The sequence below is a fragment of the Triturus cristatus genome, chromosome 4_1 (assembly GCF_964204655.1).
Source record: "Triturus cristatus chromosome 4_1, aTriCri1.1, whole genome shotgun sequence".
Classification (NCBI taxonomy): domain Eukaryota; kingdom Metazoa; phylum Chordata; class Amphibia; order Caudata; family Salamandridae; genus Triturus; species Triturus cristatus.
The window spans coordinates 1,200,406,221-1,200,426,472 of record NC_140585.1 but is presented as its reverse complement, the minus strand read 5'-3'; the positions used below and the strand labels follow the sequence as shown (position 1 = coordinate 1,200,426,472).

At 43.1% G+C, this 20,252-nt stretch overlaps 1 protein-coding gene across 5 annotated transcripts in view; it reads left to right on the top strand.

Annotated features, from left to right (window-relative positions):
• The window catches only part of LOC146856379 (exendin-3-like), a 225,671-nt gene extending 208,666 nt beyond the window's left edge, over positions 1–17,005 (top strand). For all 5 annotated transcript variants that reach the window (XM_085650728.1, XM_085650727.1, XM_085650729.1 and 2 more), the window contains 2 exons: positions 11,977–12,045; positions 16,445–17,005. In XM_085650728.1, the coding sequence (XP_085506854.1) occupies positions 11,977–12,045; positions 16,445–16,463 (88 nt within the window). In that variant the 3' untranslated portion in view covers positions 16,464–17,005. The remainder of the gene's footprint in view (positions 1–11,976; positions 12,046–16,444) is intronic.
• The last annotated feature ends 3,247 nt before the right edge of the window (positions 17,006–20,252 follow it).

Sequence of the window (20,252 nt, the reverse complement as noted above, 5' to 3'; positions counted from 1 at the left end):
GAATGGTCAGCATTAGAAGCAGAAGAAAGGGCCCGAGGTCCAGGTTCGGGGCTTGGGGACAAAACTAAGGCATTACCAGTACTACTAGTACAGGTACTGCCACGGTTATTAACTACGAAAAAGGAAGATTGGGGTACAATTTCAGCCTGTAAACAGAAGCAAGACGAAGACACTAGTGATTACTATGCCCGTTTTGAAAAATGTTTTGGTATAAATAGTGGCATAAAAGCAAGTAGCGAATCATACCCACATCTGTTTGTAACAAAATTAGTAGAAAATGCTCTGCCCCCAGTAAAGAATAGAGTATTAAAATTCGAGAGTACCTGGCAAGGTAACACTCCAACACAAATGTTACAAATGTTACAGTACCACCACAATAGAATTAAAGAGGAACAAGAACATGAACACAGACGCATGAAAGACACAAAAATGAAAATGCTAGTTTCCCAGACAGTTCCAGCTGAAGGACATAAAAAGGGTATGACACATTCCGATTCAGCAGGACCTGTAAAGGGGACATGCAATTATTGTAAAAAGCCAGGCCATTACGTACACGATTGTCCAGTTTTAAAACATAATATCGCCATAGGTAAAACACAAGAAAGATCACGGCCACTAAGACAAGATCAGAATGAACAAGGAGCTATGCAGCATGCCCAGGCCATGCCAGTCTCACAACAGCCAATACAGTTTGTGCCAGCTGCACCACCGTTGCCTGCTGCTGCCACACAGACAACAACTCGACAAATGTATCAGACCGCACAGTATGAATATCCCGAGTATCAGCGTTACGCATGAACAAGCCTAGAGAGGGAAGTTGACTTACCCCTTATCGAGATTCCTGTAGATCAAGAAGGACCTTATGTACATAGTAAATTATTAGGTCAAGATAGAAAATTTTTACTCGATACAGGGGCAAGTCGAACAACTATAAAACGTAGTGAAGTTCCAGGGGCACCCCTCTCAGGCTCACAGAATATTTCCCTTGGTTTTTTAGGAAAACCTATTGTTAATGAAGTGTCACAGCCTTTGCCACTTACGATAGGACCTCTGACCCGAACTACAGATTTACTGCTTACTAAATCATGTCCAGAAAACTTGTTAGGAATAAAAACGTTGAAAGCTCTAGGAGCTATAATATGTTGTTCTCCGGAAGGAGTAAGATTGTTTTTACGTGATTTTAAAGGTCACTATGTATCTAGAGACATGGATCCCCGACTGCAGACTTTACCTACACATCTATGGGCACAAGGCCCTACTGATGTTGGTTGCATGAATATTACACCATATCGAGTCACATTAAAGGCAGGAGTGGTGCTACCACGAATGCGACAATACAAGTTACCACCAGATGCTGTAGTGGCTTTACTACAAATCATTGACGAGCTCATTGCCCAAGGAGTAGTTGTGGAAACAGACTCCAATATATGTAATTCACCGATAATACCGATTCTTAAACGAACAGATCCTACAGCGCCGCCAGTATATCGATTGGTTATTGATCTGCGCGAATTAAACAAATGCATTGTGCCACAATTTCCTGTGGTCCCAGATATCTCGTCATTACTGACAGCCATTGATTCCGAAGCGACATTCTTTACTGTAATTGATCTCAAAAACGCCTTTTTCAGCGTCCCAATAGATCAGGAAAGCCAATATTTGTTCGGATTTAGTTTAAATGGGCGCAGCTTTAAATTCACACGCGCACCTCAAGGATTTACAGAAAGCCCCAGCATCTATAGCCAAGCACTGAAACGAGAACTTGACAGTATCCACATGCCAGTCAACACTGCTTTGCTTCAATATGTCGATGATCTACTGATTACCGCAAGAAGCGAACCTGAATGTGAGAAAGCATCACTGACAGTTTTACAATTTCTGGCCGAAAAAGGGCACAAGGTGTCCCCTTCTAAGCTGCAATTCTGTGTCCAGCAAGTTGTTTATCTTGGACACTCGCTGGACAAGGAGGGAAGGCAGCTTACACCCGACCGTATTCAGTTAATAGCTAACATGCCAATACCCAAGACACAAAAGGAGGTACGGGCTTTCATAGGCCTCACTTCATATTGTAGGCAGTGGATCCCTCAGTATGCATTTCTAGCAAAACCACTCATTCAATTGACAACACAGGAGGCAGCCACATCGACTGTTCTCCCTTGGACTCAGGAACACACACAAGCTTTTGAAAGCCTAAAGAAAGCTTTATGTCAAGCACCCGTTTTAGCAACGCCATGTTACAAAAAACAGTTTACACTCTTTGTTACAGAACGCGAAGGTACTGCCTTGTCAGTACTCACACAGGAACAAGCAGGAGCACACAAACCATGTGCCTATTTCTCTAGTACATTAGATCCCGTAGCTCAGGCTCTGCCTGCGTGCCTGAAATCAGTAGCAGCGACAGCTTTAGCAATCAGACAAAGCGATGCCATAGTGTTAGGACATCCATTGACAGTTCAAGTACCCCACGCAGTAGAGGTTCTTGTAAATAGAACGCAAACACAACACTTGACTATAGCACGACTTACAGGATATGAACTTACATTGTTTCAGCCACATATAGAAATAAGACGCTGTAACACATTGAATCCGGCCACACTTTTTCCAGTAACCGGAACAGACCCACTAGCCCATGACTGTATTGAAGTTATTACTGTAACGACAAAACCCAGACAAGACTTGACCGATGTTCCATTGTCAGATCCAGACTTGACATTTTATGTCGATGGTTCATGCATGAGAACAAGTACAGGAGAGTTAGTAGCCGCTTATGCAGTCACAACAGATACTGAAGTCATTGAAACTAATCGTATAAATACTTTGTCAGCTCAAGCCGCAGAGCTCATCGCTCTGACGCAAGCCTGTATTCAAGCCACGAATAAAAAAGTCAACATATACACTGATTCACGTTATGCATTCGGAGTTGTACATGACTTCGGCGTGCTGTGGCGAGAGAGAGGTTATTTAACTTCCCACGGTGCCCACATTCAGCACGGACCCCTCATTCACGCATTATTAGATGCAATACATCTACCCACTGAAATATCAATTATGAAATGTAAGGCCCATACGAAGGTTACTGATATCGTTTCCCAAGGCAATGATCTAGCCGACAGAACAGCTAAACTGACTGCTCAAACTCAGACCCCCGACATGACAAAGACAATAGTCCCGACACCGACACATTGTATGACCGTTAAAGATCCTACTCTTGACGTAATTGACATACAGACACATGCTACACCAGACGAAATAAAGAAATGGACCGAGTTAGGAGGGATCCAAACGGACCAAGGATGGATGATGAAGGAAAGGTCTGTATGGTTCCTTCCTGATTCAATGGTCCAAGTCGTAATTAACACTATACATAGTCCGGCACATCTAGGAGAAAAAGCTATGCTAGACAGCATTCAACACATTTGGTTCAATAAACATTTACGAGCAGCAGCAAAACAAAAGGTCCGTACCTGTATGATCTGTTGCCAGTTCAACCCAGGAAAAAGTGTTCCCGTAGAACAGGGTGGATTTCATCCTCCTGATCACCCTTTTGAAGTCCTACAGATGGATTATATCCAGATGGAACGATGTCGAGGATTCAAATATGTTCTCGTAGTTGTCTGCGCTCTGTCCCGTTGGACAGAGGCGTACCCGGTTTCAGATTACACTGCCCCGACTACTGCCAAACAGTTGGTTCGAGAATTCTTCCCACGATACGGTTTACCACGTGTTGTCTACTCAGATAACGGCCAGCCGTTCTCATCCGAATTAATGAAACACGTTTCACTTCTGTTAGGATATCAGTGGAAATTCCACTGTGTCCGACATCCCGAGGCGGCAGGTCTTGTAGAAAGACATAATCAGACACTGAAAATCAGACTGTCCAAAATATGCAGAGAGAAAGGGGTCGACTGGATAGTAGCATTACCAGTTGCACTTTTTTACATGAGAATGGTAGCACACTCTAGAACAGGGCTATCCCCGTATGAGGTGATCTTCGGTAGACCACCGAATATGTGGGGGACGCCTATACCACGCAAAATAACTGATATTGACTGTAATATGCTGACAGATTACTTGGCTTCCTTGATGTCTGCACTACAATCTTCTCGTTCACAGGTAGCTGCAGCCTTTCCCGACAACACTGAGGTGAAACCCCATGACGTGGTTCCGGGGGATCTTGTCTTTGTGAGAAATTTCGACCGAAAGACTCAACTGGAGCCCAGGTGGAAAGCACCCAAGTTGGTCCTGTTGACCACAAGAACAGCCGTGAAGATCGAGGGCCGCAAGGGCTGGATTCATTCAAGCCACATCAAGAAATTTCATGGACTATCTTCGGATATAGACATTGTGCCCTGCACTCCCTCACAGACTGATACAAAGCTTCCTTTTGTTGAACCGAGCAAATCTGAAAATTACAAACTAAAGCTTAGGCCCACCAAGTCGAGCAATTTGATTGTTTAAGTCCTCTCCAAGGTGAAGCGGTTGAATTGTCTCTGACATGTATCCCTTGGACCTGAGTAGAGAAAATACCCGAAAAATGTTGAAACGACAGGCGTATTGTAAATCACTGCGTAGCCACTGCATAGTGACATTATTAATTTTGTTTTTATTGAGTCTTTTAATAATTATTACAAGTATGTTGTTGCACATATATTACCCTATTTCTAGACATGTTTATAATGTTGCTGCTGAACATTCTTTTAGTGACTTACCTCCGCATGAATTGTCTTATAGACTTGCGCTGCGCAATAACACTTTCATTAGTATGTTACATCATTCCCATCAGACTAGTAACGCCACCAATTGTTGGGTGTGTGGCCGACTCCCTCCCTACCAGAATTATGAAGGAGTCCTGCCTTTTTTTCCACATCCATTTACACATAATGGCTCCTGTGGAGCATGGTTTAGTTTAATTAATTCCATAGACTCAGACACAGCAGTTTACCAAGACCATTGGATATGGGGAAACCTGAACCTAGTTTTATTCAAAGTCTGTTACCCTGACAAGGAGGGTCGCCCCAAAAGAACAGGAACTGATCTAGAAAATGAAGTATATGGATTAGGTAATTTTACACCTAATCTCATGATTCTAAATGTCGTATCCGAAGTTGAGCTAGTCTTACCCACCATGTCAGTATTCCCAGCAAAAGGTGAATTATGTGTAAGAAAGGTTGGTTCCATACATATGGGCCACAGTCAATGCACTACTACCGTAGAATTCAGTGACCAAGGCAAATCTTCATTCAGAGCTTCTCGCCACTCCTACTTCCTATGTGGTCAGACTGCATATATGCGTCTACCCCTAGATTGGGATGGTACCTGCTACATTGCATTCCTTCTGCCACCTGTTTTCCTAGCTCCTCCTGATTATTACAGAAATATTCATTTAGTACACAACAGAAAACGGAGAGATCTCCCCATTGTCGATTACACTGAGACGGCATGGGACAAGTATGTAGATTTTAATAAAGGCGTCTTTCCCTATATAGGTACTGTTACTAATAGTAAGCTGATACGTAGATTAACTAGAACCCTTGAAGCAGTAGTGAATGAGACTATTTCCGCCTTAGGCAATTTAACGGAAGAGCAGTCTGCTATGCGGATTGTTGTGCTTCAAAATCGTCTTGTCCTTGACGTCATCCTGGCTGATAGGGGCGGAGCTTGTAGGGTCATCGGATCAAGCTGTTGCGTATTCATACCAGAAAATTCGCCATCTGTATATAAAGCCATCACTCGCCTTCATAAGATTGTAAGCCAGATACACCAGAACCCAGGCACTTGGACTTGGTCCAGTTGGTTTTGGAATGCGGTATCAGCCTGGGGATGGAGAGTTCTATCCTTCCTAGGTATTGGCCTTCTCATACTATTCAGTTGCTGTCTATGTCTACAATGTGGACCAGCGATTTGTGGTCTGTGTGCCACATCGTGTATCCCACATCAAGATTTTCATTCGAGATCCCGGAAGAAGAAAGAAGAACAAATGATGCTATATGAACAGATCAATGGATTGATGAAGATTGATATCTCTTGAAGGGCAAGTAGGGGACAAGGAGGGAATGTGGAAATGTGGATTTTCCTGGTCAGTTATGTCCCCTATCTTGGACCCCAACGGCTCTATGTGCATGTCGCAAGTACGTGTATGGTCCCTCCAGTTCCAGTATTGATGACGCAAACACATGCGTGTCCACCGTCAACATGTCCTCTGCCAGATCCGCCATGAATAGGCCGGATATTCCATTCTTAAATATGAAAGGCCACCGGCTTTATATGGTTCACTTATGCCACTTTTCAGTCCAGGCAAGTAGGCCCTGATTCTGCCATCGAAACTCCTCTTGCCTTCTGCCTCTGAAAGCTCCAGTCTGAGCCTGCATCTGTGACCATGAACTTTGTCTCATTCTCTGCGCGGCTCGCGAAGCCTGACATCAGCTTACTCTCTGCCAAGAACTGTATTTCACCTTCGAATTATCTGCTTCCCCCTCAGCCGATGCATTCCTGCCTAGTAGTTTAAGTAAACATTCTTCCAGTTACCAAGCAAAAGGCCCACCTTCTCTGTCCTCATGCAAGTAATTCATAGCCTTGTTACCATGGAATATTCCTACCCCCTCGCATTCAGTGTAGACACTTAGACGCTTGTACACGCACAGTCAGTATAGAATAGATTCTGTCCGAGAGTCCTCCTTTTTGGATAACATAGTTCTTTAAACATAGGATGTTAGATATGATTTGGGATTAGGTTGACTTGACCTCCCAGACTTCTCGTCTCCACATATAGAGCTAAATGTCAAGTCCCCGTCACCCCCTAGTTACACGTCAATTACACGTCATACTGCTGCGCGCGCATCCATGCCAAGTATTATCTTATAGATCCACCTATACATGACATCACAACCAATCATGTTCCTTTTTACTCATTATTACACCCATTTTCGGTTACGCAAACCAAACGTCAATGTCCTTATCAATTGTTACGCCTACTGTATTCACTTCATTATAATGTATGTATTATAAAAGTTACTGCTTGTCAATAAAGTATGTACTTCACTTCCTGAACCCCCGTGGTGATGGAACTTGAGGCATCCGATTATAATCGCTTATTGGAATAAAGCCCATTCCGAAACTCTGATATCACGGATTCTGCCTCTCATTTTACTGAGCTATTTTATAATGTTTCTGTACCAAATTCAGTCCCGGTAAAGGAGAAATATTTACCACACCCACACCACCAAACAAATGACTGCCTTTCCACCATTTACAAACTCCCCAACACCGGCTATGGAGCCTTCATGCCCTACAGTGCTGAGCTACCCCCTTCACATAGTTGGCACCCATTATGAACTCAAGGAGAGCCCAAGGCTCCAGCATGCCGCCTTCACCCGCCACCAACTATTCTATCCCTACGGCCATCACCAGCTTGAGGATCCCTCCAGGCCCTGGATCACCGTCTGTGAGCGCAACAGCACCCTGAAGGCAAGGCAGTACGAGCACCGCAAAAACCCCAGCATTGCGAGAAGATCTTGCTCTGTAAATATCCAATATATATTTTTCTAACCATAATCGCTTCAACTTTTCTTAAAATGTAATCTTGAGTGAATGTGCAACTTGTATAAATGTAACTCTATTTACTAGTATCTGTAGTAGATATATATACTTACTACCATTCTTATGTGAGTTTAGAGTTCATCTGTTTAGTATCTTTTATGTAATTCATGTACTCTGAAGTCCTTATGCAATGTAACTGGTTCTATTCTAAAGAGCTCTGACACCTTCGGGTAAAGTGTACGCTATATGAAAAAGCATACATAAATAAATAAATTCAGTTTCAAATGGATTCCAGCTATATTCCAGGAGAGGAAACGCAGGCTACCACGCCTGTTAATTTGTGTATGTATGTCATTAGTTGCAGGAACTTCTCTCTCCAAGATAACAGGCTCATCAAGATGTACAGCCAGTGGCAGTGCTGTAATTGAAAACTGAGGAGCCAATCAATCAATTTCCGAGAGGCTAAATAAAGTAGCAAAGCGGTTTTCATGAGGAAAGGGGACAGTAGATTGGTCAGCCAATAATATTTCCTGCCTCTTTGGCCTGTCAATAATGGTTGCCTGAGGTGGTGGCCGAAACAAAAAGCCAATGGAAAGTGCGAGAAGCTTGGCCTGATTAGTAGCTGCATAGCTTAGACGTAGTAGAAGTGAGCTTAGCAGCCAAGGATTTCTGAAGTTCACCACCACGCAGTCCTCTGCTAAGGTTCTTGGAAAGTAGCCAAGTTAACCTACCCTTTGAGCAGTTTGTTATGCCGCTGGCAATGGATTAGCCTGTGGGGCTGCCCGTTTCATCATCACGGGCCGCGGTGGAGCCTGCGATACCCCCGCGGTACCTCCTTTTCGGGTGCGTCGCTGTTCTGCATGGCTGCCCACTGTTACACTCTGCAATGCTTATGTCTAGTCGGGAACTACGGCTCGTTAATGCTCATAATACACAGTAGGAACACCTCAGCTTCAATTTTGGAGCTGCGGCTTCCAGTACTTCTATGGGGCAAATTTTCACTCACCTTTTGTTTTGCACATTTCACTGCGGCTTCCAGTATATTCTCCTGGTGACATCTTATTACTTCTTCCCATGAGTCCTCAGTCTTGTTTCCCAGAGGGACTTGGGAAGGTTCTTTGTTTTACCCTTTCCAAGATGGCGAGCTTTCCTATTCCTTACATTTCCTTTTCCCTACCCAAGATGGCAACTGTTTATTTCCTGTTATATCAATTCCTGCCTATGGGTATTAACCCCTTGCATGCCCGCCCCTTTCCCCGCCCAGTGCCGCGCCTTCCATTAGCGGGCGGAGTTCATGACGAGCTGGACTCGTCATGGGCACAGCGCCACCGCAGCCCATGACGAGTCCAGCTCGTCATGGGCACTGAAGGGGTTAAAGGGGTTGAATTCTTCATTGCCTTGCGGTGCAACACTCCTTGCTCCTGCTGTTGTGCCCTCACTCCTGTTGGTGACCTTTGCTCCTGCTTTGTGTATTTTTGCTTCCTGTTGACGCACATTTGTTTCCGGTTGGCATTTCCTGTTCCAGTTTGGAGTCCTTTAACCTTCCACTCCTATTTGGAATTCTTACCTTCCATTCTCTGCTCCTTGCTGATGTTTGCTCAAATTTGTGGGTTCTTTCCTTCCTTTCCATTCCTGGAGTCTCCGCCTTCAATAGAGGTTTTTACCTACCGTTTTTTTTCCTCTTGGTACTCCTTTTGGAAGGCACAGTCTGCTGTGGCTTTTCATTATCGGCAGCACCGTGGCTACCAGAAAGGGTCACCCTTACCTCGGACAGACCAGAACCCTCAAGAACCGATGTAGAGAACCTCTCCAACACGCCAGAACTGGTAAGAACATTACAAGTCATGACACCATTATAATATCCTCCACTAGATCAGCAGGCCAGCCTAATTTATATTTGAGCCAATGAGCAGCTTTGTATTTTAGCCTTTGCCAGACTTCATGTGAATCCTTGCCCAGAGGGCATAATCATAATCATAATTTATAATCATAAAATAGGGTGAGCATTCCGGCAGAAATTGGAGATAAGCAAAATGAGCCTGTTGCCCATTATTTTCAACTTGCCTTGTAATTGCATGTGGCTGATGTCCGTCCAGGATAAACTGAATTTGGTCAGCAGTAACTGAGTTTTATTGAGTACTAAAACCATTTGTGGAGGTAGGGAAACGCATAGTTGACACCCTTTACATAGTGACTTACTTTGTAGCAAGGGTTTCCGGTAGAGGACAGGACCTTTTTTGTATTGGCTGCAAGAGGGCATATTCAGGATGTGACAGGACAAAGTTACTCTGATTATCTACCAGGGTTTTAATTTTGTCGTCAAAGGGTTTTAATTGCATCACTGTGAATTTCTGAAAGTCCTTTATTAGAGCCCCCATATTTTCAAAGAAAGTTTTGGAGATTGCCAATAAGCCAATGCTTGAATCAGGAACCCCAGGAACAGCTCCAGAAGTAACTATAGGGCAAATTACGATTGAGGTCGGTTGGACCTCCGTCCACTGTTGCAGCGGTCAGAACACTGCCCGACAAGCATGCGGCCATGCAACCGCTGCATTTCGATATGATCATTATACTGGCGGTCGGAAAGTGCTCTCTATCACAGCAGCTTATACTGCGGTCAAGGAAAAGGGCAGCAGCACAAGCCGTCATAGTACGGAGCACCTCCTGGACATCCATGGACCGTGTGCTGTGCATGGCACACGGTGCATGGAGGTGAGTGGTGGCACTACACAGTGGCCCAACATGGACTTTTCTGACAGCCTTTACATGGCAGTGTTCCCACTATGAAAAGGTTGTCGGAAAGGGATATCATAATCCTGACGGTGGTGCCTGGCTCGGCACGGCCACCATTCAGGAATAGGACTCCGACCACCGCCCCACTGGGATCTCAGATCCTGGCTGAGGCAGCAGTCTTCCCTCCAACTGCTGTGGGTCCAACCTACTGAATTGTAATTTGGCAGTCGGACCGAAGGGCTGTTGGAACTACAGACGGCCTGTCGGTGGGAGGTCCAACCACCATCGTAATCAGGCCCTATAGTTTTGGATGGAGCAATGAGTTTGGACTTAGGTTTGCTTGGCATGGTTTCCGCCTTTTGAATCTTGCTATCATTCCGCTTTCATTTTGAGGGGGAGGTTTTAATGCCTTTGCAGACGAGCAGCTTACATCAACAATAGTGATACTCTCTTGAGAATCGTGCAAAATGCAAGGGTTGGTGACTTTGGCTGGGGCAGGGGAGGTTAATTGCTGACCATTTGAAAGTTCGCTCGGTTGAATGTTAATAAACCAAGTTGACAATACTTTATCAAGACTCAGAGGAAAGGTCACCAAAAGAATGAAAGGGTCCTTAATTAGCTTTTGTACCCGGTCTATGCAGTTGTCCACTAGTTTGATTTCCGTGGAAATCGCACCCATAGCGGATGATAGGTAGGATGTATTCAGAGATGAGAAAGAGGTACCCTTAACAACATGCTTAGATTGGAAGGTAAGCTTATTCCTCCCCATGTTGTGGTAAACAATTTAATAAGACACAAAACTAGTGATCCCCAGCAGGTGCGGCAGTGATGGCAGGGCCTCCTTAGCCCCACCAAACACTGGGACACGTAGTCCTCAGCAAAAGTCTCAAACGCTGCGAGTATTAGGAATGCGGTTTATGGCTCTCGAGATGATCCCCAGCAGGTGCGTCAGGGCATCCTTAGCCCCACAGAACAATAGGACACGTGGGGGCATATTATCAAGAGCGGAGTTAAAATTATCGCCGCTTTAGCTAAAGCGGCGATAATGGGCTTGATAATATGCCATTGAGAATTCCAATAGAAGCCCATGTTCTGGTGTGGACATGGGCTTCTATTGGAATTCACAAGGGCATATTATCAAACCCATTATCGCCGCTTTAGCTAAAGCGGCGATAATTTTAACGCCGGTTCTTGATAATATGCCCCTTAGTCCCTGGCAAAAGTCTCTTAATGTCAAGAATTAATGCTATGAGGATGATTGATGAGTGTTTGCAACTCGAATACAGGGCAAATTCTGCACAACAGCTATCTAATCTTTTATTAATGCCATAACAATATACACTTGGCACTGTCTGCATTCATACAGATTAGGATAAATATTTTTAAATTAACACAGAAGTAAAAGAAAATATATTTTTAAATCACAACCTGCTGATAGTTCATACATTAACTTCAAAGTAGACATATTTCATATTTGCTCTTTGTGAACTATATAGGAATTAAGTAGTTCGGAGATACATCTCTCCTGCTATATGGAGGCACGTGGGGTAGAACGTGCGATAGTGTCAATGGACGTTTGTGGATCAAGGCAGAAATTGTGGAATGCTGTCACTTACAATTTCTATTGACAGCTTTTCCAATGTCCTAAGTACATGGATAACAAATATCATTTTATTCAAAACACACATTTTGTTTCTTTTTCAACAGTGCTACAAAAAGGAACATTAAAGAGGACCAAGGTGTTATCACTTTACCATCCAACTTTTCACTCTTTAGGTAAGTGGCAACGTGGAAACTGATGCAATGAGGCAGATTTCTGACTTGGGTACACTTTATTCCGTAGACGTAAATCTTGCATTACTTTAAAAAATGTACTGAGGAGGGAAACAGAGGGGTATGTATGAGATCATCATGCACACTGGAGAGGACCTGTGACCCAGTGAGGACTGGGACCTATTAAACCGTGCCAGACCGAATTAAAGACTTTCCCACACTGCTGCTGGCAATAGGCAGCGACTGCTCACCACACATGTTTGCCCCTCGCATTCATTGCTTTGACGGCCACAAAATGGAGGGAAGCCATGACAATGGGAAACTAAGAGGCCTGCTTTACTGTCCTAGTAGTGCTCAGCAACTCCTTTGTGTCTCAAGTAAAATACAATTTCCAAGTGTGCTAAACTGAAAAGGTGGCCTTTTGATGTTAGAGAGCACCAATCATCAACCCGACATAGTGCACCATTGCGACCATCAAACTAATTTCACATATTGACAGTGGTCCATTCCAGGCAGATGCCAAGATCAAACCAATACACAGAGGTGAAAGGTGTGCATTGCAATACCTGCACGTTCCATCCCCCCCACCAAGTCCCCGGTGGGTATGTGATACCTACACATCTAATCTCCTTAAGGGAAAGTTGTGCCAACTCTGATCTCGACCAGTGCCTTTAGTCTGTCCTTATTAAACCTTGGCTTAGTTCAGGTTTGCTTCATTCATTCATCAGTTCAGGCATCCCTTCCCTTGGTTTCTGCATCTCTGATCTTCAGTGGACCATCCTTCCCATATTTTCCTAAACTTCTTGGGCCATCCTCTGCCCTTGTATACCAGTTTTTCTTTAACATAGCATACATTCATTTCCTTCACCCAATCTTGAATTCTTGGATGCATTGCGCTCTCTCATTTCTGTCCAATTTCTCTTTTGCCAGTAGGAAGCACAGGTTGATGAGGAGTTTCCTGTACAATGTTGTGTCTGAATTTCCCCATATTCCCAGAAGTTCTAGGGGTGCCTGCCAGTCTATATGCCCATTGCTTCCTCTAGCCTAATTCCATACTCCCCCCAGAATAGTTGGAGTTTGGGGCAGCCCCATAATGTATGTCAAGAAGAGGCCTTCTGACCACAGGCGCATAGGCACATATCGTCTCCTGCCCTACCTATTTTGTGTAGGAGTACTCTGGTATAATATACCCTATGTAATATTTTTAGTTTGATTTGGCAAAAGCACACTTGTATTGCTACTTCTTAAGGGAATTGCAATGCTTCGACCCAAATAATCGCCTAGCTCACCTATATTTGTGTGCCTATGTGACCACAATTTATCCTAGTCTGTTTCTAACAAGTAACCTTATTTCTAAGGGTGGACGATAAATTCACTCTGCCAGCTGAGTTGGTGGAGTTTTGACCACAGAGTTCTGGCCAAATTTCTCCAACCACTGAGTACTGAAGTTTTTTCTCACACGCGGTTCATCAACAGTAACTTGGCAAGCGAGATTTGACATCCCCTAGCGCTATTTTCTTTTACTAAGGGGGCACCATGCGAGATTTCCCCAACATGAGCGTTCATGATGGGTTATGGTAAAAAAGCTGCTGCTTGAGCTGCAGCTAAATCAACTCAAGAAGCAGTGCCCTATGGCACGGCGTGTGGTGACGTTTGTGCTGATTTCTCAGCACGGAACGAGCTCCCGACTCTAAAAATAAGCATGTGCCTAATTCCACCCATTCATGGAACCTCGCTGAGTTTGCATGTAACTGTGGCATTCTGTGAAGTGAAACTCAGAGTTCCACCCACCCCAACTTATTTCTAGGGGGAAGGTCTCTTTGATTCATCATATCCCACTGTCCAAATCCAGGTAATTTAGCCACTGGACCCAGTTTTGCACTTAGCCATGGGGTCTTCAGGTTAAATCTCTTTTCCCATTTCTTTTTGGAGCCTATCCCAGATAGAAATCACTGTTGCCATCGCTGAAGGTGTGTTTGTGACAAGCTTGCCACCATATAGGATGTGGGGATAACCTTTCTCACCGAGTGCTGCTTGGTCTAGGATAAATGCAGGGTCGTCCAGTGGGGCATATATACATTCATTTACTGTGCTGACTTGGGCTGCCTCATAATATTTGCAAGTGTTCAGTAATGCTATACCTCCTTCACATACTAATCATTGGAGGGTTGGGAGTGCTATTTGTGGCAGGCCGTCTAGCCAAATCAGGGATCTTAGTAGCTTGTTTAGCGTTTGGAAGAAAGTATTTGGTAGTGCATTTGGGTCTATAGTATGCACGTGAATCTGGGTAATACAATCATTTTAAAAATCACTGCTCTGCCCAACAGTGAGAGCGGTAGTGCCCTCCAGTGTTTTATATACATTTCTAGTCTACTAAGCAGTGGAGCCAGATTGTCTTCATAATGTGTTTTTTCGTCTTTGGACATCCATAATCCCAGGTATTTGAAGTGGTGGACTGCAATCTTTAGTGGCATGGGGAGCCTGTCCTGGTGGTATCCCACATTCCATAAGGAATATCAGGGACTTCTCCCAATTTGTGTAATGCAACTGCAAAGCAATCATGAAAAAGTTTTAATACTTTTTTCACGATTCATTAAAGCAGGGGTGTCCAACGTAAGTCCTTCAGGACCGTATCACTTCCAGATTGTCAGGGTATCCCATGATATGAATGAATGAATGAATGAAGGTAATTTTATAAAGCGCGCATAACCCGAAGGTTTCTTAGCGCTAGGTGGAACAAGACCCGAAGACGAAAAAAGGAAAAAGGCAGCAAGCAGAATTAAGTCTGGTTTTTTTTGCAGTGGGAAATAGCCAGGTCTTTAACTGCTTTCTGAATAACTGCAGGATGGGTTGTGACCTGAGGGCGAGAGGAAGGGAGTTCCATCATTTTCCCTCCTGGAAGACCAGCGTTCTACTGCCACAGTTTACTCATTTGATTCTGGGGATCAGGACCATGTGTGCCGTACTAGATCTGAGTGTTCTACTGGGCACATACCAGGTAAATCATTCCTGAAAATAGAACGGGCTGGTACAATGAAGAGCCTTATGCATTAGACACAGAGACTTAAATGAGATTCTCTTCTCCACCGGTAGCCAGTGATGGCCTTGCAATAGGTGAGATACTGGTTTGAACTTTTGGATTTTCAAAAGGGTTCTTGCTACCGCATTCTGTAAGGACTGCAATTTTTTAACAGGTATTTCGAGGTGCCTAAATAAAGGGCATTGCAGTAGTACATTTTGGAGCCGATGAGAGACAGTATTACAGTCTTCTGTAAGTCCTTCGGAATGAACAGGAGGATTTTTTTGAGAACCCGTAACATAAAGTATCCCCCAGAGGTCACTGCATTGATTTGAGCAGAGAAACAAAGTTTTGTGTTGGAAATGACTACCAAGTTTTTTGCCTTCTGCACTGGCTTGGGGAGGTTACCCAGTTCCTGGGGCCACCAGGCTGCATTCCAGAAGGAGGTCTCTTTCTCAAAGAGCAACACCTCAGTTTTTCCCAAATTCAATTTGAGACAGTTATTCTGCATCCAACTTGCAACTGCAGCCATACATCTGCAGAAATTGTTTGCATCATTCTCAGCCTGAGACGAGACGGATACCACTGTGTGTCATCCGCGTAGGATAGTACGGTCAGGCCGAAGCTCCGAATAAGCTTTGCCAAAGGGGTGACATACACGTTGAAAAGAGTGGGACTAAGCCCTGATCCCTGCAGCACCCCACAGGGGAGGGATAAGGGGCTGGACTTTACATCTCCCATTTTGACCCACTGTTTTCTGTTTTCGGGAAATGAGCTCAGCAGAGTTAGTGCAGTGCTCCTAAAGCCTAGGAGAGTTAGTGTAGGCGTTTCATGAGAAGTGCATGGTGAACCGTATCGAAGGCGGCAGAGAGATCAAATAGAATTAATGCAGCTCTGCCGCCCTTGTCCACCCTGACTCTAATTTCCTCCAATGCGGCCACCAGTGCGGACTCCGTGCAGTGGTTCGCTCTAAACCCATATCGAACGGAGTCCAGTAATTGATGGGTGTCCAGAAAAGTTAGGATTTCCTCGTTCATGGCCTTCTCTAACATCTTCTCAGGGAACAGAAGTCGGGAAATTGGTCTAAAGCTATCCACCAGCTTGGGGTCCATGGAGGGTTTCTGCACCAGAGGAAGAATAGAGGCCTTTTTCCAGATGTTTGGGTAATGCCCTGAACTCAGTACCTGGTTCAGTAGATGCATGCAATAAATGTAACTGGATCTCATTTGTACAGTGGTGCCTTGGATTTTCTGTGCCAACATTGGAGATGTTTTCTTTAAGTGGGTTCTCCCAGTGGAAATTGTTCAAGTTAATGTGTCTGTCAATCTCCCCATTTAGAACTGTACATAGAATTAATCTTCTGTGAACATTATTTATTTCCAGGTTTTACAAATATGAATGACGTTGCTTTTTGACAAGAAACTACACCTGTCACATGAATAAAATGGACCACTTGCACCAATCTTCACACTGAAAATACTCCAGTGACATTTCATGGGCATCACTGCAAGCTTTGGAAGCAACTTGGTAATGGAAGACTGATTGCAAGCTTGAAACCCTGCCAGCCAGCTACAGCGGACACTCACCCTTTCTGGACCCTCTGCTCATGTAACTGAAGACGCATCTAGTTATAGCATAGTGCAAGACCTAACCATTGGAGGGACACTTCTTTCCATTGCACTGAAGAGGTCTAGACCAAACAAACTCTAAAATCTCTGATTTTGGCATTTAAACTGTGCCCTTCAACCCTAATTGTTCCCCTCCTACTTCATCTCCACAACCTGCTGCACATAATCTTGTATTGTTCTAGGGACCACTGTATCTTGCCTTTTATTGTACATGCCCCCATGTTATGCACAGCGCCTGCTGCTTTTCGAAGCTAAAATGATGCTTCATATATAATGTAAATAATTTACAAAACGTGTTTGGAGTAAACATCCTCAATCTGTGCACCACATACATGTTCAGTCTCCTGTTTTTGTTTACACATCACATTGTGTTTGGGGAGGACTGGGTAATATTTTGAGGCAGCTTTCCACTTTGGGAATAAAGGTCCATTACTTTCCACAAAGATATTAATACTGGCAGTGAACCTCTGTGTGAATGCTACAACTGATGACACGTAATGGAAGTGAGGGTCAAGGAGATTCAGCGAATCACTCAGCATTACACAAGTTGATCAAGATGTAAAGGAGGATTAAAGGTCTAGCCTTTGGGTTCTGCAGCTCACAAAACTAACAATCCACATTATCGATCTGAGTCAGTCTTTATTTTAGAAAAATATTGTGTAGTAAAATGTCTACATTTTAGCTACAGCCATGTGGTTTGGGTGTTGCATGAACATACCGACTTCAACAATAACGGACTACAAACTATAGATTGCACAACTTAGATTGTAAAAATATTTGCATTGCAAACTTGAAAACAAAAATACAAACAACATTTTCCATAACCTATTTATGACTTTTTGTAGCATGGGTTGAATTACTATTTTATCTTCAGGTCTAGCAAGCTTAGGGGCATGTGCTTGATTGTGGCACAGGTATTTGTCAATAGTTTTGTAAGTAAGTTCATATTGACATTTTTAAATCGTCTTTATTTTTACAATCTGAATGTCTAAGACTTTATTTTTACAGACTATAGTTCCACAGGCTCTAGTTTCATATGGTGCAACTATTTCACCAGGTGCGTTTTAAGGAATGTGTGTTTGTGCAGTTTTAAGGTCAACCTACTTTCATCCTATGATTCATTAGATTTTGACTTGTTGATAAATTTGGTACTGAAGTACAAGTAAACTGTTCACCTGCTGTAGATTTGCGATGTCTTTCTATGTTCAAGACCAGGCGTAGAAACTTCTCTAGTCCTCTGGCCAATGTTCAGCCATATAATTTTAATGAGGCCCTGAGGGAAGAACATTTTATACTCAATAAAAATACTGATATTAGTTTAGATAATTATCACCTATAGATCACTAAGCCTTAGATAAAACTGCCCTGACCTGTTGCTTCAATCAAAAAAGACAAGCACCTACAGTCCCATGGTTTACTGACCAGCTAAGGGATGTAAAAAGATAATGGGAACAATACGAAGGAAGTAAAGAAATAACTTTATATGTCTATTAAAAGTACATGCAGGACAGCTATCATCAATTACAAGAAATAGATTAAATCAACAAAATCTTTATACTATTAGTCAATGATTACGCCATCCAAAAACCCCTCTTTTATCTAAGAACTCAATCATTCGTTGGTTGAAATCAACATGATCAGACACTTGCAGCTCCTATGTAATGATTTGGCTAAATTCTTTAAGGACAAAATAAAGAAACTAGACCAAAATGTTAGTACCTCAAATTCTATAGATTCCTCCTAAGCTAGTTAAAGACAGTAAAGACCATTGGAGGGAGTTCTGCTTAGTTATTTCACTCCTCTCAGTAAACAGTCTTCAACAGATTGGTAACAGCTAAATTTGGATCACCAGAGGATCCTTTCCCCCTTTGGATGTTTAAACTTGCCAGTGACAAGATCACACAGATTTTTGCTGATATATGTAATCTTTCTTTACTCTTCTCTTCTGTTCTGTTAACTTGGAAAAAGGTCATGATCACCCATTACTAAAGAACATCTACAGCTGATCTGGCAATACCATTCAATTACGGGTCCATATCCTTCCAGCCAAAATCCTCAAGAAAGAGGTTAATAGACAACTCTCAATAATTTGCATGGAATTCTCTCTCCTCGATGACATACAGTCTGGCTTTAAAGCAGGCTACTGCACAGAATCGGCATTATTGACTATGACTGACAACTTCAGGCTAATTATAGACCAAAGAGGATCAGCTGGTCAGACCTGTTTAGATCTCGCAGGCCCTTTTGATACTGTCATTTCACCCTCATCTCCAGTTTAGAGGGAGTCGGGGTTTGTCAGTGAGCTCTGAGCTGGTTCAACCTATTCCTAGTAGGTAGATGCACGTTGTCAATCTTCCATTTTTCAATTAAAGTCCTCTTCCTCCTTAGGTTATGGTGTTCCTCAGGTTCTGCACTCAGCCCCACCTTGATTAATGTCTATATGGCCCCCTAGTCTAGCAGTGTCAAGTCTTTTGTTTTCTGGGCTAATGTCATATGTGGACAACGCTCAAAATACCATTATGATAGCTAACAACTATGAGGCCACCAAACCAAATTTATCCAATGTATGTCAGCAGTTACGCACTGGATACTTCACAATTGTCTACAACTTAATTACCAAAGGACATAAATAATTAGCTTTGGAAAGCAATCAGTTAACTGGTCTCCCCAATGTCATTCTGCAGACCTAGTGGCACCCACAACTTTTGTTTTCTCTGCCAAGAATCTTGACATATAGTTTGGCCATCAGTTGTCTTTTGAAACCTATATCAATAAGATGTCCCCCACATGCCTATTGATAATGAGGATTCTGAAAACAAAAATATTTTCCTTGGTCCCATTGAACTGCCGCAAAACAGTTGTACAGGCCCTTATGTCCCGATTGGACTTTCTATTCCTAGGAGTATGTACATTATTATATCCATATTTCGATTATCCAGAACTTAGTGGCTCAACTTGTTCTTAGAATTGCTCAAAAAGAGTTAGTCTCCAAACATTTACAGGACCTACACTGGCTACCTGTAAGCAAACAAATTACCTATAATACTACTCTTTTACTCATGATAAGTTTGGACTACAGATCCTATGAACAGCAGGAAAACAATGAATTCCCTACACTCGGGTCGAGATTTGCATTCTTTTCCTCTACAGAATGTGACAGCAAACCAAATCAAGCGTTTTCGATCCGGGGCAAATCTTTTTCCTATCTGGCCACTACTTGGAGACAGTAGCTACCACTATAGTTGAAAACCACTCAGGATCATGAAAAGTTCAAGAAATATTTGAAAACATGCCTCTATAGTCTTCTTTCTTAGTCCCCATCCCAACTCTTCTCCTCCTCCGCATTCTGGCTCATTCAGTCCTGTGTGCCATGACATCCACTGGATATTTGTATCATTTAGTAAATACTGTTTCATTCATCACTAACACGTGAAAAGATTTCTACTGTGGGACATCACATTACCATTTTGACTCTGCGAACTGTGATGTCACAAAGTCAAGTCAATTAACTTTTTATTTGCATTTTCTAGGCAAACCCTTATACAGTAACATATTAAATTTAA